Source organism: Gekko japonicus, unplaced genomic scaffold (genome assembly GCF_001447785.1).
Source record: "Gekko japonicus isolate JY-2015 unplaced genomic scaffold, Gekko_japonicus_V1.1 scaffold127, whole genome shotgun sequence".
NCBI classification, from domain to species: domain Eukaryota; kingdom Metazoa; phylum Chordata; class Lepidosauria; order Squamata; family Gekkonidae; genus Gekko; species Gekko japonicus.
The window spans coordinates 828,670-852,658 of record NW_015170891.1 but is presented as its reverse complement, the minus strand read 5'-3'; the positions used below and the strand labels follow the sequence as shown (position 1 = coordinate 852,658).

Genomic DNA, 23,989 nt, shown 5'->3' with positions numbered 1-23,989 from the left:
AATGGGTGGCAGTCACAGGGCTGCTGTGTACCCTCCATCAATGGAAATCCCCTGCTAGATTCCAACCCATTCCTAAATAAGGAAGAACTGTAGGTATTTCCAAACTGGTCCTCTTAAAAGATGTGGCTTCAAGTAACATAAAAATAATACAGTGGATGGCGCCATTTTGTCTGATCAGTGGTTGGGACAATCCAATAGCTTGAGTCACAGACATTTATGCTTTCAGGAACAGGTACAGTGTGCACACACACAGGCTGAAACGGTATCTGGAGGCCCTCCTCTCATTCTTTGCATCTAAGTGTTTACTTTTCCTTACACCCCCATCAGAAGCAGAGCCTAGCTGTGGTCAGGAGGAGAATGAAGGCAGGACAAAGGAGAGGCATAATCCACCTACAGGTAATTCCAGAAGGACATAGCCAGAAAGGCATGCAAGGCTCTGATATGTCAGAAAGAATAATCGAGCAGCCCAGTTAGTGTTTTATTTATTCTGCAGCACACTGTTGACTTTGGCTACATAATGCATTATTTTGATTTTAAAAACCTCACTGTACACAAGAGATGGATAAGCACCTCTTCCACTACATACACAGAGAAAAGAAGCTTATCTAGACATGGCGATCTTTTTATAGCAATTAACAAGAGAGAGAACGAAAGAGATTCTAGAAAACCTTGTTGCAAGTGGTTTCGCATGTGAGCCCTGGCATTTTTTTTTATTAATTCATAGTATTCTCTTTCTGCCTGTCTTGGAACATTATTTGGCATTCTGTGGGAACATCAGGAAAGCAGGTGTGATATTTTCGAAGGTCTTCTTTTATTTCTCTCAGAACCCCTAGTAATCAGGGATGGCTGAACATCAACTCTCCACTACAGAAGCTCTGCTTGAAAAAGCTGGTGGCTCCAATTGTAAAAAGTTGCTGCTGCTAATTAACTCATTTCAATTACTATCTTGAATACGTCTAGTATTGAGAGGGAGGGATCATTTACCGTCAGCTCCAGGGAACTATTTATGGTATATTATTCACAAATATTTATCATATGGCACAGTTAATTTGTGTCAATTAAACTAAGACCAGGGATTCTCTCTCTCTCTCACACACACACACAAATTAATCATTGTGTCCAGTGTACTCATAGAGGGGAAATCACTGTCTGTACAGTGGAACCAACAGCAGAATTTCGAATGGGGGAGAGCATGTCTTTCAACAGGAACTGGGGCTTGTGTGCTGTTGCCATTGAAAAGTGACACCAAAAACTGCAGAAGGGCCAAAAAAAAAAGGAACCATCAAGCAGTAGAGGAGACTTACCCTGACTGTCGACAGCCACTGATGGTATAAGTTGTCGCTACCTAACACAAGGAGACAGCACAGAGATGAGAACCACATTCAACCCAGCAGCAGCTCCCAAAGCATAGTCATTACAGCATCTACTCCAGTCTCTCTACAAACACTAGGAAAATTAGCAAGATAGCAGTTTCTTCTGAATTTAAATATAGCTAGCAGGTGCACTTAAATATAGCAATCTGCTCCGGGGGTTTCTTTGTGCCTGTCTCACCCCTCCTAACTGTTATACATGGAGGCCCCTTCTCTGGGATGACCTGACACAGAGCTCTTGGCTTGACTCCAAAAGCCAGAGGGCAGCACCCCAGAATCTGAAAGCCACCTGCTGACACACCATCCTGGACAGCTGCCAAAGCCACCACACCAGGCAGTTCATGATCCCCACAAAGCAAGATCACAAGAGACAAAATCTGAGAGTATTTTGGTTTTTTGGGGTGATACTATTCATTCTGGCTCCTACTGAACCTATACCTCACATGTTTTCAAAAGCAGTTTTCAGTTTTGCAGACACAATGTCTATTAAGTCTTGTGGTTTTTTTCCACCTGGTTTCTACCTTTACAGCACTAGGGAGGTCCCAATAACACTACACCAAGAGATACAACCAGGGCTTAATCCTGGGATGGGGGGGGGGGGGCCTTTGTGCAACTTGAAACTTCTCTGGCATGGACATCTGCCATTGAGCTCCATATCTGCTCCTGGTCAGTCCTCCCCACCTGAAGCCCCATTTTGGGACTGAAAATCTGCTGTTTCGGGTCACCCCCCCCCCCCGGGTGCCTTTAGATGAACTAGGCTGTAGGCCAAGAACTCTGTGTTTGAAATCCGACATCCCACACCAGCCTTACTTCAAGGACTGACTCCTTGGCTCTCAGTTCCTAAATGAAACCGACTAACTTGAGGGAGTGCTTACCAGCATATTCACTCATGTTTATCTCTTCCTCAAAGACATCGCTGAAACCTTCTCCAGAGTTGAGAAGATCAAGACGGCCATCAATAAACTGCAGCAAAGGAAAAAGACCAAGAAAAGCTCATTTGTGCTGTTCTGCAGCACTAAAGAATGCCCCCCCCCAATATTTCAACGTACACACTAAAGCACTCCCCTAAGGGAACAAGATGCCCTGAGCAAGGAAATGTTCTTTCATTGACAGCAAGAAAAAGCTAGCTGAATGGCCACTGATGGGGGCCCCCATATGGACAGATGGACATATCGAGCTGCCCTATACGACCATATCGTGCCTGGCCCACACTCTTGGACTGGCAACTGTTCTTCAGGATCCTGGGCAAAGAAAAGCCTTCCCCAACCCCTGTGGAGTTGAACTAGGGGCATGCAAAAACAGGCACTTTACCACTGAGCCACAGCCCCTCCCCAAGAGCATGTATATATTTGTGCTTATTACTGACATCCTGCTTTTCTCCCCAGTTGGGACTCGAAGCAGCTTAGAACAGCATTCTCCCCTCTTCCAGTTTTTCACGACAACAACCTTGTGAGGTAGGTCAAGCTGAGAGTATGCAGTCGGCCCAAGATCACCCAGCAAGCCTCCATGGTAGAAACAGGGATTCAAAACTAGGTCTCCCAGGATCCTCCTCGGACCCTCTATCCACTCCGCCATGCCGGCTCTATAAAACTAGAGGGCGTTTGTGATGATGACCCAGAGAGAGCGCACCAGGAAGAGCATGTTAAGTTTAATATTACAAAACACAGAAGGGGGGTGGAAAACCTGTTAAAAATGGATGATCAGTTAGGCTGGGGAAATTAATGTGGAAGGCATCCCATTTTGACCCATAAATTACACTAATTAGGGAACAAAGCAACCAGCAGTTTTTCAGAAGATGCGGCCCAGTATAGATCACAGAGCACAAAGGCAGGGTGAGGAGGGTGGCGGGGGGAACGGGGATCATTCCTTCCCGCAACCACCTGCGGTACCTGCTTGAAGAGCTGCAGCTGGATGGCATTCTGCAGGAACTGCCGCGTGGTGGCTGACCGGTGGGAGACAAACGTTTCCTCACAGAACGTTATGGGTTCCTCCTGGAAAAAAGAGACAGAGCAGAGGCTGAGTGTCTATGTTGCCAAACATTCTCGAGTAAGCATAATGTCTAATCAGTGGGGTCCCAAATTAATCATTATGGCAAACACGATGAAGAGTCAGGCCTCCTCAGAGGTCTTCCTGCAGCAAACAGCACACTGTCGATTAGGGTAAGAGACAAAGGGCCACTCCTTCCATGCGCACCGAATGAAGACTGGTCTTATGGGCCAATGAAGCAATCCTCCAGTTGTTGCCTTAAAATGGAAATGTTCAGCTCCTGGAAGACAGCGCTTCTCATCTGGAAGTTCTTCCGTTTGCTTCTGCTGTGTGGGGGGCTGATGATTGGGGTTCCCCACAGGCAGAGGAAAGGTCTTCTGTATATGCTCAAAAGCACTCTCAGTCACGTGTTCCAGAGCACTAGCAGATGACACAAATGAAGCCCTGATCCCCACTTGCTCGGAAATGCCCCCGGGCACACACACTAACAGGAACGCTTTGCCTTTTTCATTCAGTGGACCAGAGTAAATTGGAATCCCTGCTCAGGGAACTCAAAGAGAGAAGATTTTAATCTTTCAAATGTGGTGAAACACCTCTTTTTGAATCATTGGGAGAAAAAATGTAAGACTGTTATAGTTGTCTACTTTTATCCATTTGTAATGAATTATGTTAATGAGGAAAGTTGTCTACACATCTGCCAGAGGGGTACCCAGCCCTCACCCCCCCCCCAAACACACTTAAATTTACAAATTTGCTGCATAGCAAGTAAGTACAGTTATGACATTTCAAAAGTGGCAGTAATAAGGAGCAATAAAATTACGTTGATGTAAAATTAATGTGGAGGCCTTTTCATGCGCTAATAAAAAATACATCCAGTGCTTTTTCATCAGGAGGGGGCCAGACTCCATGCCAGGCAAACGGGCAGCACACCCAGCAAGTCCCCCTCCCTTTTTGCGATCTGGCTTTGGAGTATTGCATGGGACTGTTGTTCCTGTAAATCTAGATTATTTCCCTTTCTCTCGCCTCCCCCCAGCACTACCACCACAGAAAAGCCCAACAAGAAAACTTCTTCTTTCAAGTGGAAATGTTTTTATCTCTCAGTGACTCTTCTTGGCTCTTCTCTGCTGCAGGTGGATTATGGTACAGATTTCCAGACAACAGGGTCAAGCAGTGAACTGCAGTTTAAATCCTGACAGTGCCATTCACCCTCCCTGACCCAGCGGAACGGCAGCATCCCCTACAGCCGAACCCCCTCCTAAGCTGCATGGTACTGCAAGCCTGTGTCATGGAACTACAGCTTTGTCTGGTGAAAACCGGTGAAGGTTTTTCCAGCTAAGCAGCTCTAAACTTTTTTTTTGGGGGGGGGGCAGATGTGGGGAGGAACAGGCAACCCCATACCAAAGGGGATATTGGTGGTGGTTTGGAGAAAAACAGATGGCCTTGACAACAATGGATAAACTGTATTCCAGTTTGCAAAAGAGTCTCTATGGCTCACACAAATAAATGTAAAGGAGCATAATATGAGGTGTTTGGAATACATGGATGCTAAATATGCCACAGATAAATGATATTTGTGATTATGCAGTCTATTGATGTCAGCAGAGCATGCGATTGATCAAGGGCTTGGGTGGCAGAGAACAGAAGGTGCCACCATTTTACATGCTGTCCATTGGTCCCATCTTCTAGGCACATCCACAGTGATGACAGGGACCCCAAAAGCAATCTTGAAACAGACACAAACACACACACACCCCTGACCCAAGCCATAGGGCAACCCAGCCAGCACCCCTCGTAAATTAGCCTGTGAAGAGGATTAGGGGATGTCTTTTAGTCTGATGGTGATAAGGACAACATAAAAGGTATACAGGAATCTGATGCAGCACTAACAAGGTAGGCAAAAGCAGCCACCACCATTGGGAGATAAATTGAGAGGGGAGGGGGAGAACTGGCTTGACACAGGTTTTGCTCTGGCTGACAATTTCCTCATTTCTAAGGTTGTTGCCAGTTAAGACAATAAAGAAGTAGCAAAACGAGATGTCTACTAGTTTGCATCTGATGAAAAATAACCAGATTCACAGTGCAATTTGCATAGGCGACTATTTTCCATGTCACCATTGCTGGAAGACAAGAGATACTTCCGTTTATCTCTCCCCTGCTGCCCATTCCAGGGCAGAATTCTACAAACATTTCTAAATGCTTTGTGCTCATAAAGTACCTTTAGGTATACTAAAGCCACAATGGAACTTTTACATGTACAGGAAAAGTCTCTGAGACAGTTAAGGACACAACAGGGTATAAGGCCAGGAATGGCTATTGCAGAGATTTATGTAGCTGTATCTGCTTATATCAGACTGGATTATAAATTTTGCATACAAAGTCTATTAAGATGGAAGAAAATGAATCTGCAGAGGAGGTTTTGACTTGAAGGATTTCTGTTACGCAAAAAGCCTCAACTACCAGAGGCCAGAAGAGAGGCCCATCAAGAATAAATGGCCCACGTGCTTAATTAGACCCAACAGACCCCCATCTCCTTTATGCTTCAACTATTTTAAGAGAATATTTTATTTAATGGTTTAAGTTCACAATGTGAGACTGAGTTTTGAAATCTAAGGTTGCTTCTGCCCCTTTTCTCTTTGCAAGCATTCCCAAATTGAGGAGCCGAAAGGGTTACCAGGAGCCATCCAAATTAGCCCCATTGCACTGGGCAGCCTGGACCATTCCTATGGAAAGCCCAGCAAACACAACACTGCATTGTATGACCCTCCAGTAAAGGAGTTTACACCCTCTGTGTTGGCAGAGCTGATGATGAGCTGCTCTTACAATCAAACATTAAAGCTTCTATGTTGGCGTGGGTCAGTAGCCGAGCTCCCCCTATAACTGACACCTCAATTCTTTTCTACCCATGTACACCGCAAAGCACTATGGCAGGGGTAATAATCTGCTTTGGCCTCCCTTGCTTTGGCAGTTGGGCAAGGCAGCCATCCCTGGACTAGAAAATCCCATTTGCTAATTGAGTATGCAATGAGACATGCAGCCTCACAGGAGAGAACGGGCTGGGGAAGAGGGCAGGCTTAGAAGCTGGAGCTATTAGGTCCTCCAGGAGGGTTAATCAAAGGTGGCGACGGAAGGTAGCTGGGAAAAGGTCACATTTCTCTGCTCTTGCGGTGTAATGGTCTCCAAGGAAACCTAATTATCCAATGAAATGCAATGTATTTATGATGGGTATCTTATTCGCAGGAGAGCAGCCAGGGTCACCGGACCGGTGTCAAAAGAACAGCATCCTTCTGCAGCTGAAATCCTTGCACTTGGCTGAAGCAAAACCTGTCTTAGGGGGCCGGGGGGGGGACAACGTACAGTTGAGCCACCCAAACCACAAAGGAAAGGCAAAGAGCGTACAACAGCGAGCAGAGCCCATGGCTGCCCGGGAATAAATGGGAAAGGGTAGGTGAAAGTTATGCGGGACTTGAGCTTCTGTCACTTTTACCCACCAAAGAAGAGTGTCCAGAGGAAGCCAGAGAGTTTGTGCCCCAACGTCTGCCCTCTAGAACAAAGTGTGACTTTTACCATCTTGTTAAGTGACCAAAAATAATAATAATCCAGATATTTTATCATCCCCCACCATGAAACATAGAGCAACAAAAGAATCTAAGACATTTTCAGAGTCCAGATCTCTACTTCTCAGAGGCTCCCCTTTGCCAGAACTTCACAGGGTGACTTCTGGAGTTTGAGAAGGGGACTAGCTCTCCTGGCACTTGTGCACAGTGCAGGAAGGGATGTTTTGCTGCAAGTCCCGTCATGTGATCTCTCCCCCCCCCCAATGACAGCTTCCTCACAGGCTTTAGCCATGGAAACAGGGCAACATCAATGAGCTTCATCACAACAGGGGAGGGGGAAAGCTCCCATCTAGTTAGATCACATGAACAGAGAAGCATCTGGCTCAGAGCACGGCCGTTTACACATCTCCTCGAGTTGTCGTGGAGACAAACACATGACCAGCTCAGTGCTGAAACTCTGGGGCACGAGTCCAAATGCACTCCTAACGCATTCTGACAGACAGCAGATGGGCAACTAGTCAGAGGGCCAAAAGGCACTGAGATGCTCCCCTCGAAACTCAAATGCACGCAGTGATGATTCTCATCCTGTGAAGTCATGCTTACCTGCACCAGAATTACACTCCACACTGATGTCAGAACCTGTGCTAAAGCTACCACTACAGAACTGGCTGGTGCTTTTTTTTCACACACACACACATGGTAAAAAAACACAAGACATGCATAACAGCTCCTTGTGTGTTCCTCCAACACCTGCTAAATTTGGCTTGTTTCAGTATTTTTGGTTATGTCACTGAGAGCCCTCCTGATCACACCATCCGTGTGCCAAGTCTACAGAACACATGCATGCAAACACACCCTCTCTTGGCAACAGCCGGCAGCTGTGGAATTCCCTTTTCTCAGAAAAATGCCAAAAAAACTCAGCATCCACCAGAAAGTCCGCAAAACATTGTTACTTGCCTTGGCTTTTATTGGATAGGTCTAAATCAGAAAAAAAGGGGGGAAGGTTTTAAACATATTTCACGGATACCTCTCTCAACCATGCATCTCTTGCTTGTCAAGTATTGACACACACCCCTGAGACTCAGGAAGCTAGAAATGTAGATGAAGAACAAATTAAAAGCCACACTGGTCATTCAGTTCAGTAAGGGGGGGGGGGTTGTTGAAGACTCTGACCCTATCAAAGCAGAATCCTCTCTACAGGGATTGCACAGCTTTGAATTATGAACAAGAACATTTTTTAAGTAGCTCAGAGTCCAGTAACAAAGTGAGTCTGGTATCAGTATTTTCCCTCCAACAACCAAGCCAGGCTTCCTGGAGCAATTTAGCTTCTGTTCAAGTCCTTTTTGATGAGCGAATAACTTTGTTCCACCACAAACGATGCTTTGTCTGAACAAGGCTACCGTGCATCACGTAGGATCATCCGTTTGTTTTATAGACAGAAATCTAACAGGATATTTTACTACTGCAAAGCTAGAGTACTAACAACTGCTTTTAAAAATTAAAAAAAAAAACTTGCCAGAAAATTTACCACATATATACCAAGCAATGCAATAAAACGTGGCAATAAAAACACATTTAAGTGCTTTTTTCTTTTTACTGTAATACACTTTCCACTGGGCCAGAGACTCGCATTACACATATGCTCACACCATGTTATTTAAAAGCTGGATAATCTTTGAGGGCCTGATCTTTCTCTCTCTCTCACTCTCATGCCTTAATGCCACTCTTTTAAGAAGGTTTAGGGGTATTTTAAGAGTTAACCATTCATGTAATGGCCATTGTAAACAAGGCACCATTCCAGTTAAACACCCTCACCCATCCACCTCCGCCTCACAGCCATGAGGGGCTTTGCAGATGCAGACCATAATTAAAGGTTTCAGCACATCTACCTGGGAGAGGTATTTTTGCCTCTATTCCAGGGAGGACACCCTCTCTATGGAGAGCAGAAGAGCTCATTAATGAGGCTAATTAGGTGGAAAGGGGGAAGGGGCTGGCATCAGCTGCAGCTTAGAGCTGCTCATCATTAAGCTTGGTAATCTCTACCCCAGAACAGCGGCTGATCTGGCTCCTCAGTGACTGACTGACATGGCTTGCAAGTTAACACCTGAGTACCTGACCGCCACCTTTCCTCCAGGAGGCTAGTGAGATGCTTAACCCCACACATCCCAGGAATAAGAGGGTCCAAACAAAGGCTAGTCAAGGAGCTTCAACTCCTCTGTAACACAAAGCACGGTACCATTCTGGGGTCAGGTGGGGAGGCAGGTTGAAGAAACCGCCTACAAGTGCCTCACACGGCATAGGGTCATCTGAAAAATGTGGCATGCCATCCTGCCCTTCCCCCAAAAGGTATGATGAGGTAAATGGAACTGAAAAATGCTCCTTGTGCAGTTTTTAAGAGTGGTGAAGCCACAGCTGTGAAAGTGCAATTTTGGAATGGTAACATTATCACAATCCCAAGGGGCTGGCCTCTCAAACCTGGGGACCAAACTAGATGTGACCATTTTTTTTTTTTTTTGCAACTCTCATTCCTCTCAGTCAGGTGACAGCTGCTGGCAACGAATTGCCCAAGTGCCACAGAGGCCCAATTAGGATCAGGACCATGGTGTGGGGAAGAGAAGTGCTTTCGGTCTCCCTCTGACCCCCACCCCTCGTTTTCCCAACCCAAACAGGAACGGAACAAATGTTGCTTCCTCTGGACAATTTTGGGTAAGGAAAACAGCCAGGCAGAGGGGAGGCTGAATCTCCTTCTCCCTATCATCCTGTGGTCCCAATCCTAATTGGGCCCCAGTGGCACTTGGGAAATTAGTTCCCAACAGTTCCCAGTTTTTGGACAGGAACGGAGTTCTGGCTGGCTTCAGAGTTGGCCACGTCCACTACAGCCAAAACCTCTGCATGTGTGGCTACAGAGGGAAGGCCTGGAGAGTGCCCCCCCCCGGCGACTCTGAGGTGGACAGGCCAGGGAGCCCCCTGGAAGGATCAGGGAGGCATTTAAATGCCTCCCTGTGCCTTCCCAGGCCTGTCCAAGGGCCGGCTTGCCCCCTTCAAGGGGGGGCTTGCCCGGGTGCCCCGCAACTGCAAGGTGCCCGGGCAAGCCAAGGGAAGGCATGGGGTGTGGCCTAATATGCTAATGAGCTGTACTGTCAGGGGTGAGGCCTAATATGCTAATGAGTTTCTGCTGTTGGGTGTGGCCTATCATGCTGGGCTTTTTCTACAAAAAAAGCCCTGGTTCCCAATAGGAGTCATCTGACTGAGGGGAATGAGGGTCAGTGTTGGAGGAACCCTGGCCAAACTCGCAAAAAAAGTCACAACTAATTTGGCCCAAAGACAATCTTTCTCAGGATCCCCATGAGGCCTACAATTTTAAGTGCCTTTCGGTGGCTGCTTGTGACATAGCCAGTTGACAGAGACCCATGGGATCAAGTCATTTGTGTGAAAAAAAAAAAAGTCATTTGTGTGAATAGCTTCCATATATGGTTTAGGCATGTTTCTACAAACCAAAATAACTCTTAGTACAAGGGGTGGTGCTGAAGTGGTTACAATTCACCTCCAAAACTGCTGTGTTACTTTAGCCATCAATGGGTTGTGAAGACAAACATGACCTTTATAAAGCCGTGGGGCTGCCCTGGAATCATCCTTACCGTGGGCCATCAAAGCATAAGCTTTCTTTCTTCTGCTGAACTCTGAAAAAAATGGTTGTAGAAACATTAAGTAGAAACTGCACCAACGGACAAGCCAGCTTTCAGTCTGCTGGTACGTATGTCTGTCATTTCTATTCTGAAACTGGGTTCACATAACTGCTTGGGAATTCACTGCAACCTCTGCTTTTAATACGACCACTGTCTTCACGTCAGCTGGGTGGCCGAATGTTATGTATCAAACTTAAGGAAAAAACAGAATAAATGGTTTAGCCAGAGTAACTGGCTCTTGTCTTATGTTCGACATGGAACATTAGAACTCATCCGGGCCCAATGAAAACCCATTTGGAAGAATGATATTGCTGTGAGATACTGATGCAGCCAACTCATATAGCCATTTCTTCTGCTCTGAAGGAGAGGCGAACAGGCCAATAGAAGAGTTCCCAGGATTTGTTGACCTGTCTTAGGAGGCCAAACTGCACTGTCTTGGAGCAGGGTTCTCCTGCCTCACCAGCACTATAGCTCACCGCCCACAGCTGATAAGGCCAATATATCATACTGGTTCTTGGACTACTCCTCTACTACTGCTCCTCTCTACTCAGACTTGACTGTTTCAGCTGATTTCCCTTGGAAGTTTAAAATGATGTGCTCAGCCAAAGCCCTTACACAACCACAGCTCAACATACACAGATCCACAGACTTTTGTTCACTTATGCCCACAAAAAGGGATTTTTGACTGCGGGCAATAGAAAGCAAATTTAGATATTTTTCTTGCAGTGCCAAGAAAACAACCACCAGCAGGGAAATTACCAGTATTTCTTTCCCTCTAATACATCTACATGAAACAGAGGAAACAGCTGCAGTGCCACAGGGAGGTGAGCCCTCTCAACACATGCAAGAATCCAGGCTATGCTGTGTTCATCTAATTCTGAGTAGCAGTGTGTGTGAACAACATCATGGGGTATGGGTGGACCGTAAGTTAAATATGAGCAGCCAGTGTGATGCAGTGACAAAAAAGGCTAATGCGATCTTGGGGTGTATCAACAGAGGCATAACATCCAAATCACAAGATGTCATAGTCCCACTGTACACCGCACTGGTCAGGCTGCACCTGGAGTATATTGTGTGCAGTTCTGGAGGCCTCACTTAAAAAAGGATGTGGACAGAATAAGAGTGGGAGAGCGACGAGGATAATCGGGGGCCTGGAGACCAAGCCATATGAGGGACCTAGGTATTTTTAGTCTGGAGAAGAGGAGGTTGAGGAGGGACATGATTGCTCTTATGATTCTAATTCATACTTGTGGGGGGAGGAGATATCAGCTCCACGGAGATAGAATACAGGATTCTCAAACCTCATTCTCTCTCTCATCTTCTGAACAGAGTTGCAGAGATAGATGCTGATTTTAAAAACAGATCTAGAATTAATTCTTTTGACAAGTCCATCGTGTTGCTGGCTATATGTACATGTGTGCCTTGGTGTCTGTTAAGAGACTCTGGCTGTTCAACTGCAATGAAATATTTTCACTGCACTGTTACGATTTTTACCCATATGAAGGTTTGTGGATTGTTTAAAAGTTTCTGATGCTGACTGCATGTAACATTTGCTCAGGTCAGAAGCTTCTGGCCAGGCTCCTAGTTTCACAGCTTTACCTTGCCTTAAAAATAGGCCAGACAACATTCACTAAATTACAGTACAATTAAACAGTTTCCCTGGATCATTTAGTGCTGCCAGAAAGCAACTTTTGAATATAAGGAATTATTTTTTTAATACTAGTCCTGGACTAAAGATGAATATGTAAATCAAGTGGCTGTAATGTTGAGCAATGTGACCTTACCTGAGACCCTGGACAGCCCACAGGGCAGCCCAAAACAACTTTGCTGACCTAGGTGAACCTATCACTTGGCTCAAGAAGGCAGCTTCTTATGTGAAAGGGCAGTGGTTCAGTGGTTAAGCGGCTGCTTTGCAAGCAGAAGGTCTCAGAACCATTCTCTGGTATCTTCAGCTAAAGAATCTCTGGCAGCAAGTGCTGCGAAAGACTTTTCTCTGCCCAAGAACCTGGAAAGCCACTGCCAGTTTCAAGGAAAAAATACTGAGCTAGAGGAACTAACAGGTTGACTCAGCATAAGGCAACTTCACTAACAGGTCAGGCTTGCAAACAGAGTTTCTCCTCGGAATAATTTTGTTTTAAACAAGATGAACATAAATAAAACAACATCTAATAGATTCAACTGCTTCATCTTTGGATGCTTCAAATGTGCTATTTTGCTTCTTTTGCAATGCCCTGAATTTCCTCCAGAACTTTTGTTAGGAGGCAGCATTGAAGTGCTGTCAATTCATATACAAGATGAATATTTGCTTTTTAAAGTTACATTGTGAAAGAGGCCATTTCACAGCTTCCCTCCTAAACTGTAGTGTGAAAGAGAAGAACATGCAACTCCAGCATCTGGAATGTGCCACACACTACAACCAATGGGTCAATCGTATCAGAGATAATTCAACAACATGACTTCAACCTCATAGCAAAGATGCTCCCAACGCTCCAGGAAGAAAACTACCTACTAGAAGGTCTGCAGATGTGTTGGGTGCTTTTGTTTCTTCTGCACATGTAGCACAATTCCACAACTGATGGGTGCACTTTTCAAGATAAGTCTGCTTGCAGATGAAAAGCACATACTAGGCTCAGTGAGGCAGAACTGGTGGGAAGATCCAGAGACCAGCTGAACCTATGATGGGTCTAAGGGTGGCGGAGGCCCAATTTTTGTACTATTTAACTTACCTCCCCACCGTTCTTTCTTCCTGGAACTCAAGACAGCTTAAATAGGACTCCAAGAACACTGCCCATCCAAACACAGAGCAGACCCAGACTTCACAAGGTTTCTTTATTATTTGCACTTCTACTATACCCAAAGATCCTTATCACAACTAATTAAGGTTAACACCACAGAGCTGATGTACACCATAATATGTGAGTGGGGAACAAAGTGGCTTATTCTGCTCAGTATATTCTTGAGGAGGTCTGCTCAGGTTTCCTAGGAACCATATCCTGCAGAGCTGGATAAGTAACTAGTTTAGCCTTCCTAAGTGATTCCTGAACTCAGCAATTCAGCTCTGTACTGGATAAGAACAGCCTGCTGGATTATACCAATGGCCCATCTAGTCCAGCATACCGCTTCACACAGCATCCAACCAGCTGCCCTGAAGTGTCAAACAAAAAGGGAGTGGCGTCTGAGGCCCTCTCCTCCCCTACTGTTGCCTCTCGGCACTGGTATTCAGAAGTTTGCTGCCTCTGTAGAGATGGAGGCTCCCCTTCAGTCACCATGGCTAGTAGCCCTCTCCTCCCTGAATCTGTCTAACTCCCTCTTAAGGCCACCTGTGCTTCTGGCCATCACTGCCTCCACTGGCAGTGAACTCCACAGTTTAATTGCTCACTAAGTAAGAACCATTTTCTTTTGTCCGTCCTCAACCTATTTCCCAACAATTTCATTAGGTGGCCCCAAGATTCTGGTATTATGGAACAGGGAGGAAAAAAGCTTCCCTTTCTCACTATGCATAATATTATAGGCCTCTATCAAGTCTCCCCCCAGCCGACTTCTTCTAGATGGAAAAGGCCAAGACTCTCCAGTCTTTCCTCAAAGGAAAGGTGCTCCAATCCCCTAATCATTTTACTTGCCTTCCTTTGACTCTCTTAATTCTTCCTTTCAACTTTCTTTTTTTTAATTATTCCCCTCATTTTAGCAAACTTCTCTTTTTTGAAATTAAAAGTGATCGGTTTGGACTTTGGGAGCAACTTTCTGTTGACATGAATGCTGAATTTAATAGCATTATGGTCACTGTTTCCGACTGATGCAACAACATGTACATTTCACCCCGGGTCTTAAGCCCCCACTCAGAACCCAGTCCAGAGTTGCTTCACCTCTAGTTGCTTCACCTCTAGTTTGCTCTGTGACCGGCTGCTCCAATGCACAGTCATTTATGTGCCACATGAGCCCCCTTCAAAAAGTAAGGACCAAGAAGCTGCCATGTCCCTCCCCCATAATACATGAAGATGGGTAATCAGTGTGCTGCAAAATACTGAAGTAATCGGAGAGAACTGTATGGCTCATGTACGTTAGGTGTGCTGAAAGTGGCAAGGAAAGAGAACAGATACTATGGCAACATCTGTGCACTTTGGAAGAATGTTCTCGTCTGAGTTGATGTCCTGACTGTTGTCATTCACAGTCCTTCAAGTAATTTTCAGCTTTGTGGCAATACCGTGACAGGCTGCTCAGCCTGAAGGGAAGGACTGTGTTTTCACCTATGTACAGTTAGCCTCAGCTTTGGTCGCTGCCTATGCTTTGCAGGGGTTCTTAGCAGTGCTAAGGCAACAGACTATGAATGCGACTGCTAAAAATGTTTCAACTGCATGCAATCTGCAGACCTGTGTATAGTGACTGCCACAGTCCTCCCTCAAGAAGACATATCTTGATATCAAAATTGTCATATTTGGAGAGTGAACAAGAAGACAGCTAAGGGCAGGTGCATACAACCACAGCCAAAGAAAGAAGTAGAACAGTCCTTAATTCCCCCTTGTCTAAGGAAGGAAGGAGGGGATTATGGAACAAGACGCCACTGGAAAGGAAGGGGAGAAACAAAGTCTTTCAGCAGGGCAGTTACACAAGCTTGGTGGGCCCAACATGGCCCGTGGGCCACTTATTGAGGAACACAAGAATAATGTGACAAAAAAAATGCCCTGATGTAATGACATCAAGAACAGATCTGACACAGCCTGCAACACATCCCCCACTGCAAGCCACAGGACACTGACTCTTATTTAATTAGGTGTAGTTAACACGAAGGAGAAGGCAGAAGATAATGAAATAAGATTTGCCCATTAACTAAACTGAGCTTCCTTAAAGGCAGCAATATGCTCCTCATCCATTAGGACGCAGAGCAAAGAAATTTGTGTTTTAATTGGGGTCAGCTTGGGGTCTACTGGGCTTCCCATGTTTTGTTTATCAGCCCTCAACTGTGTACAGCTGAACCTATGCCTGAAACACTGTGGTGTACAATTATGCCATTTAAACACCTGGCTTGTCTTTGGTATCTGAAGCTGTTGGAAAGGAGAATTTTTTTGGAACCAGAATACTAAATCAAGCCAAATAGCTATTCTGATTTCCTGTTTCATTTCAAGTATCCTGAAAGTCCTTTATTTACCAAGAGATCCAGTTAACAGCAGAATCCTTAGTCATGTGTGGTCCAGCAGGTAAAGACACAGGCTTTGATCTTGGAGTTTTGGGTCCACATTGCAACCAGACCTTTAGGAGGGGGCACATGGCTCAGTGGCAGAGAATCTGCTTAGCATGGAGAAGGTCCCAGGTTCAATCCCAGCCTCTCCAGTTAGAAGGATCAGGTAGCAAGAAGATTATGTGAAGGACCTCTACCTGAGACCTTGGGGAGACACTGTGAGAGTAGACAATATGAACCTTGATAGTCCAATGCTCTGATTCAGTATAATCACCTTCATGTGTCACATCTTCCTACACTCAGTTCTCAATTCCTGAACTATAAAGATGGGATTTAAGACGATCCCTCCAGTCATATTTTTGCAAGGATAATGTTAAAACCCACACCACCTATGACATGAACACGTCTGCAGGTCACAAATTCACAATGTGCCTGCTGCAAAGATAATTGCCGCAAAGCATGGAGCACTCCAGTCTCTTCCAGCTGCCTCCCACCAACACCCCCCTACCCCAGTCATAATATTCAAATGTCTGCAGTCAAACTAGGAATCTGCAACACGCCCCCAGTTTTGCAGCTCATATTTCTACAGCTGTACAAAAATAAAATCACTTCAAATTATATGCATTATTAATGTATTTTTAGAGTTGTCAGCCTTCTTTTATGTACTCCCCCCCGTATCTTCTCTGTACAATTCATTCCCATGAACTGACTTTTCATTGGATATTTGTCGATTCCAAAATCTTTACACAATTCATGCCATGATCTTCAGAACAAATCAGTAAAAGGCTTAAATGCACTTCAATATGTATATTGTTTCCCTAACAATGCACACTAATTGTATCTTTTTAATGGGAAATACATTATTAGAAAAGCCCCTCATCTCTATTACCAGCAATGAAGTTCAAAGCAGAGGAACAAACAAGCGTCTAAACATCAAGGAGGTGTCAGAGGTAAACGAGGAGAGACCAGGTGAAGCGCACGTGATGCATTAATTGTATTCCAAAAAATAATAATAATGGAGGCAAGACAGAAACAGGGCTCCCAATTACCATAAAGGTGTCTACTTCATAATGCACCTTCAGTGACTTGCGAAAGACATTTTTCCACCCATTGGAATTTTTTAACGTGGCAGCTCTCCAGCTGTTATCTGCATAAATCTCTCACGCTGTACATACATGGCTTATTTAAATAGCAAGGAAAGTTACAATTTACAAAATGCATATTTCAGTCACAGCAGAAATATGTCTTTGCCAAAAGCAGCTCATCATGGAAGGAAAGGAAGAGAAAGCAAGGCGCTCAATTAGCAGGTAAGGAAACTTTCCCCAGCCATTTTACTAGATTAACGCAGCTCCTTCGAGGAGCACGATTCAGCCAATCCGTCTGCAGAAGAATTCACACGGCCAGCCCTTCGCTAAAATCCAGGGACACTGTAGGTCTTGAAGACTTCATCATTAAGCAGCCGGGAGGGCCCAGTTTCTTCCAGTGGGGGGAGGCACTTCCTCTGATACATTTGTCACAATTTTCTTGCAGTCTGATCCGCCACATTCCTCTTGTGATCACATCAAGAATCAGTATCTGTTTTTTGCTAGTGGTATTTATTCAGCCTAACTTACTTCAGAGAACACTGCTGTGACCTCATATGTTCTGCAAATTTGTTCCAGGGTTTAGTAATTATTCCCACTGTAACTGATTTTAACTTATGCAGAGTTCTAGCTGATGCAGAATTTGACCGATTCGTTGCTGCCAAGCACAATCAGCTGCAAGTCTCTGCCTCAAGTCTTCAAGGTAATTCCCCACCTGGTGAAGCATGACCAGGAAAGCCCCAGGTTCAAATTCCAACTCAGCCACAAGCTTCTTCAGCATCTTTTTAACAAGTGGCAGTTTTAATTTGTTTGCTTATGGAAAAGTTCCTGGTTAACACACTAAATACCGTCAATACGATACAGTGAAACCAGGCTCACTAGAACTGCACAGGGCAGGAAGGAAGAATTAGTTGCACGATAATTCAATAAATACAGCACATCTCAAAAAAAACGATCAGCACAGTAAAGGAGTACACAGCAACATAGACACACACACACACACACACACACACACACACACACACACACATACAAGAAGACGTCAACCGAACACTGAATGGAAAGGTTTCTCCTGGAGCCGAGAGCACCTTGTGCCCGGTGGCATCACGCAAGTTGTTACAAAGAGGGAATATGCCATAAATTAGGCATCAGGAGTGAGGAAGCCCCGTCTTCAGTAGTGACCCACCTCGTTCCCAAGAACTGGGGATGAGGGCCTCTGATACAGTCACCATATGAGAGCTGGCTATTCTTTGGCTGTCCTGGGTTTTCAGATTATTTGGGGCACTGCAGGTAAATACCGGATCTTTCAGATGAGCCCTGTAACCAGAGGAGTTCTGTCAGCACTTCCAGATCCCTACGATCAGTTCCACTTAGCCTCCATCTCCCCAAGAGCAACATGGGAATAATAATAATGACCTGCCATATGGGATTCTTTGATGCACTTTAACTGATACAGAAATGCTTATTATTATTATTCAGGTTATTATTTACGAGCCTGAGTTGTGCAAAACTGAGCATAATGCTTCTGTGAATCCCAGTACTTTTCTTTCAAAACATAACCAACTAATCTCCCCCCTGCCCCATTCTACAGTACATTTGCTCATTTTAACACATTGTAGTCCCAAGAGAAAATCCACAACTCTACTTTCTAAGGCATCCATCGAATTAAAAAGTAATAAACTTTTTTTTTTTTTGTAAAGCAGCACATAATCGCCCGTGTGCCTTTCACAGAAAACCGTTCAGCTGCTTGCATTATTTCATGGGGTATGTTTGTTGCATCCTTTTGCATGTCCCCTGTGCGCTATTAGTTGAGCCAACGTCTCAAACTTCTTCTGCACAGCCGCATTTGCCGAGTGCTCCACAGCCTGCTGAAGCTACACAGTCTCAATTACAAGCAAAATGGGAGGGTGGAAGGGGAGGGGGGCAGGCTACCAGTGTGTCAAAATGCAGAAATAAAATAAAAGCTTAGGAGACAGAGGAACAACAAAAGCTGAGTGTAAAATAAAAGGGAGAGACAGAAAGTCAGGTGAGGGAGTCCAAGCAGAATAATTTAGCATAGTGAACACCAAAATTCCCCCTTTGCCGATGCTAAAATATTATACTGCTGCTTCTCACAATCCAAATACTTCTAGAGTAACAGTAAGGTTTAAAGAGGCTTTCAAATAAAGTGAGTTTTATTTCTTCAGCACCCGCTCAGGCAGGGAGAACAGCCACAACCAAAAGGACATGGTATCTCAGAATGGTATCATGCCAAATTAAAAAGTGGCCTCTGACTATGTCATTCTAAGAGCGCTGATAAAATCAAAACCTGTTTCAATTCTGCAGTGATTAATCCAGAGTTGCCATCATAGACTTCTTACAAATTCAGTCTACCACATGGACACACCACAAATCAGTAAAAAGAAACAAATGTTTCTTTCACAGATCAACATGATCCCAAACAGAACGGCCATGAGGTAAAGGAGTGCACCTTCAACGCCTGCTGAAGATCGCAAAGGGGATCGCCCCTATGACTGTGGGAACCTGCCTTGAGACTACATGTGGCAGGAGATGACTCCTCTCACAAAGAACAAGTGGAGAGACAACAGCTTTCCATTGCTCCTTCCTGCTAGTTGAGGCTGGCTGATCAACAGCTGAGGAAGAGGACCATGACCAGAGAAGCCTGTACTTCAACAACTATTCATTAAACCTTTTTAGCAAGGTCCCTCCAGAAGACTCAGTCACAATAGTTTTGCAGAAATGTGCTGCTGCTCAAAAACCAGTACAGTTTAACCAAACAGCTTCACAATGCAATGCTAACCATCCTTATCCTTGTGCAAGCTTAGTTCCCACACCAAAAAGTCTGCCCCAAGTGGGAAGCTCTTGATTCACTGGCCTATGGCCAGTTCCATTGAGGACGACTGTGGAACAGAGGTGAACAAATGAAGCTGCCTTACACCAAGTCAGGCCATCGGTCCAGCTACTAACACCTAGGCTGACTTGGCAGAGGACTTTCCCAGCTCTGCTGTCTGAGAACCAGTAGCTTGGATCTTTGTGCAAGCACTCCACTTGCCCACTAAAGCCCTGCTATGGCCCCTGCCACCAGCTCAGTGTTTGAAGACCCGCACCATTTATGGCACTACATGACTTGCTTGCCCCCATTCTCAGAAGCAGGGTGAGTGAGCATCAGTAACAAAGTCTTCCCATTGCACCACTAATACAGTGGACTGTCCTCCTTACAGAGATCTGCCTGGTGGCCAAGCAACTGTTCACTAGTGTCAGGCAAAGACATTTCCATTCTTCTTTGGCTTTCATTTAGCTATATATTTCCTACCCTGTTTCATCTGGTGACTTCCTTTTTGTTTACTGCTGGTTTTAAACTACAACATAATCTAGCTTTATTTTTGCTCACTCTTAATGATACTCAGGGTTTTGTTGTATAGCATTCAGATTAGTTTTCTCTTATTTATACTATTATTCTGTTACTGATTCTGCTTGGGTTTTTTGTTCTAGTTCTTAGCAGATGGTTTTGACCGATATCATAAGCTGCCTAGAGAATACCAGGTACAATCAATCAATCATGTTTAAATAAACAAATAATTGTTTAATTGGCAGCCACCCTCACAGAGCAAGGCCTTCCGTTCCAGACAGATCCAACAACAGCTTTTTACATTCAGGAGCCAACAAACTAAACAAATAATAATACAGATATGATAAGAATAGAAGATGTTATCACCCTGTTAACCTTGTATCATGCTTACTGGGTAACTTCGAGCCAGTCATCACTCTCACCTAACATGCGGGTGGAAATAAAATGTTTATTAAGCTCGAGCAAAAAGTTTTTTTAAAGAATAGAGAAACGCTATCGGTAGCTTTCTAGAGAACAATTTATTCATTCTATTAACGAAGAGATTTCACTGATCTCAGTTAATGCAAGTGAATTTGGACTGCTAGGTCTCTTTCGCCACATTCCCTGGCATTAGCCAAGTCAACCATCACCCCTTGCCAAAATACTTGGTCCTGGAGGCAGGGGAGTTTCCTGATAAGGATCTTAAACACCAGCTTACAAAGAAATAAAGGACCACAGCTGGATAACAAAGTTCCCAATCAACGCCCTCAGTACTGGCGCTAAATATTCCAACCCAGCAGTGCAGTCAGTACTGCTGGGTATTATTGAAGTTTCCTCATGCTTGATGGGGCTGGGGGACGAATCCTTCCTGCCTCTCTTTACAAAAAGGAGCCAACACCAGCTAAGGCATGAGTAGGAGCATTCAGCCTGAGAAACATACGTTCAGATGCATGTTAGGGAAGCAAAAACATCAATAGGATCCCTGTGAGTATGCAGCCATTGGTCGAGGGAGCAATTAGGAGCCTGAAGAAAACTCTTTGCTCATCTATTCAACTGCTTCAAGAAATTTCACCACGGCAACCACAACAGGACACAGAGGATGCAGAGAGAGAGACGCAGATGAGAAACCTCTTTGGGAAGAATTTGGCAATGTCATAACATGTGCACATTCAACTCCTCTCAATCATCCACCAGTGTGCCCAGCTGGCCTTTTAAATTTTTTTAGTCTTTTCAAACAACTTATTGCTTATTGCTATCAGAACAGACCAAGTGAGCACGTGACCACAGCAAAGATGTGAAACACCTATCACTGTGTCTGTTGCAGGCCTCCTGCAGTCTCACCAGCCTTTGCATCTTCCAATCCAAAACTCTTGGTTCCAACCAATGGTCTCTGGTACCTTATGAGGTGATGCAATCGCACACTTAAAGAAGTTAGACACTGATGCATGATAGTTTGCAATGGTGACAGAATACAGAATGGAGGAGGGCAAGCGTAGGAATCACCACTTAAAGGCCAGAAGCCAAAAGAAAACTGAGGGAGTCAGAGTTTTGCAAACAAAGCCAACTTCTCATGGTTTTAACAACAAAACAAAGGAACCACACCTACCATCTTAGCAGTGGAATTTAATGACAGCAGAAGTACTATGGATGTTTGACAACTGGAGGATGGCAAGGAACCTTAAGATCAAGCAGGAGATCTGAGGATGCCTTAATGGCCATGGGTAATGCAGAGTTGTGATCAACCGCTTAATGTCTGGATCGCTAACAGATAAAGAACTATTGCTGACAAATGGATCCCCAGAAACCCACACAGATCTTTGTTGCCCACAGAGTAATTTCCCCCAGCCACTTCTTTATTCCAAACCTTCAGTCCAGCAGAAAGGGTTTGCAAAGGATGACCTCATGGTGGATGGCTGATCTATTTGTCTATTTCTATACTGCCGGCCTTTTGCTGAGCAGATCTTGAAATACTTGAGGGCTGCTACAACAGCAGTTGATGTCTTCATTGCATCTGCAGAGCAGTATTTGCCCACTGTTGTTAGCAAATTACCAATTAAATGAATCAAGGATAGAACATAATGTGTACACAAGTGGAAAGATCCATCCACTTCCATACACTGAGATTTTGCCTTTCATTCACAACTAGAGAAGGTTTCAGCTGATTTCAAACTAAATAAGACTCAGAATTGTAAAGGAGTAAGCCATTAAAAACATACATTTAAACACCACACTGCTCACGCTCTCTCATCAACGTAAGATGAAATCAATAGGGGATAAACTCAACAACAGAGACTTCATTAAAGACGTGTGTTGAAAAAAAAAGTGCAATGCAGAAGTTTGTATGATGTACATTTCCTTTCTCTTTTCTCCTCCTAGAAACCCAATGCAGCAATTGTGATTTTAAATACAAGGACACGCACTCCAGCAACTGGCCAAGTCCTCAATGGAACAGAGGGAAGAATTGAATAATGGCCAACACAGCATGGTTGAGAACGGGGGGGCTGGAAACGGAAAACCACGAGTGAAACAGAAAAAGCAGCTCACGTTGTTCAACAAGCACTTCCCCAGTGGTGTCCTCAGTGCTAAAACAGGCAGCTTTGTACAGGTCTTCACACACGTCCCACTTGTGGAAGAACAACTTTGGAAGTTTTTCCACCATTACCCTCTGTGTAAGATGGCACTTCTATAACCAATTAAAAATCATGTCTAGAAGCAAAAGGGAAGGCATAGTTTGTTTGCCCATTCTTCCCTTCCCAAACAAAACCCAAGAAGACTTATAAAAATGTTGATTTTATGAGATAAGGGTAGAAATCAACAAAACCAGCATCATGGCACCAATTAAGATGATGCATTCTATAGGTCGTTGTGCAACCATTACAGCCCTGCCTCAAAAATGTGCTTAAACATTATGTTTTTTTAAAAAAAAAATCACACTCAAACACAGGAATTAAGGAAAATATATTTTCTCTCTCAGCCCCCTCTGTTTCCTTCCCCAAAACACTGGGTGAAGAATGGATCTGTTACTCCGACCCCCAGGACTGCTAGATCTAAAGTGACCAAGGCTGGGCTTTTAAAGAAGGGGAGACAGTGAAGGCTTTCACTTTGCTCTTATCTAAGGACTGGAAAGCATCACTAAAAGCACAATAACTGAACTGCTACATTCCATGGCCTTTATTAAAGCTACCTAACTAGCTAGGATAGCTCAAGCAATAGCCATTACCTGCACATGGAGCCTCACATTGTTTGAGATGCTCAGAAGTCACAGAACATTTCACACAGATTCTCTTTTCTCAGAAGGAAGATGTAAACAGTACATAAACTGGCAGAAAGCAGTGGTTCTATGGGGGAAGCAAAAAGGCTAGTTTGGCATGGAAAAGAAAACTCGTATGTGGTCTAGGGACACTAAGAGCAGCGTGGCAGGCAGGCTGCGGGAGGAAAGAGAGAGAAAGTAGCTGGGATTGACAGGAAGCTAATGTAATGACAGGAAAAAGAAGGAGAGGAAGTAGGATTCTGAGAGTGAAGGAGAAAGTAAGACTAGGAGGCCTCTTCGTACAGAGCTCACCAGACTGGGCAGGCAAGGTAGCATTAGAGGCTGGGGGCGGGGAGTAGATTGTGCAGGCAGGAGCCAAAAAGTTGGTTGGGGGGTGAATCATGCATTTTGAACCTACTAGCTAGATCTCTTGCTAAAGCTATGTTTATTTGCTTATTCCAATCAGACAAAGCGGCTCTTTACACCACCACCACCACCAGGTTTGGCTCTAACCCCAAAGAAGCACCTGCCTCTACCAGAGAAAGAACCAGATTCAATGC

General features: G+C 44.6%; 1 protein-coding gene across 1 annotated transcript in view; it reads right to left on the bottom strand.

Moving 5' to 3' along the window:
- DENND1A (DENN/MADD domain containing 1A) overlaps positions 1 to 23,989 on the bottom strand; it is a 341,344-nt gene that overhangs the window by 45,139 nt on the left and 272,216 nt on the right. Inside the window, 3 exon segments of the mRNA XM_015418453.1 lie at positions 1,305 to 1,341; positions 2,230 to 2,333; positions 3,260 to 3,361. Of these exon segments, the coding sequence (XP_015273939.1) occupies positions 1,305 to 1,341; positions 2,230 to 2,333; positions 3,260 to 3,361 (243 nt within the window).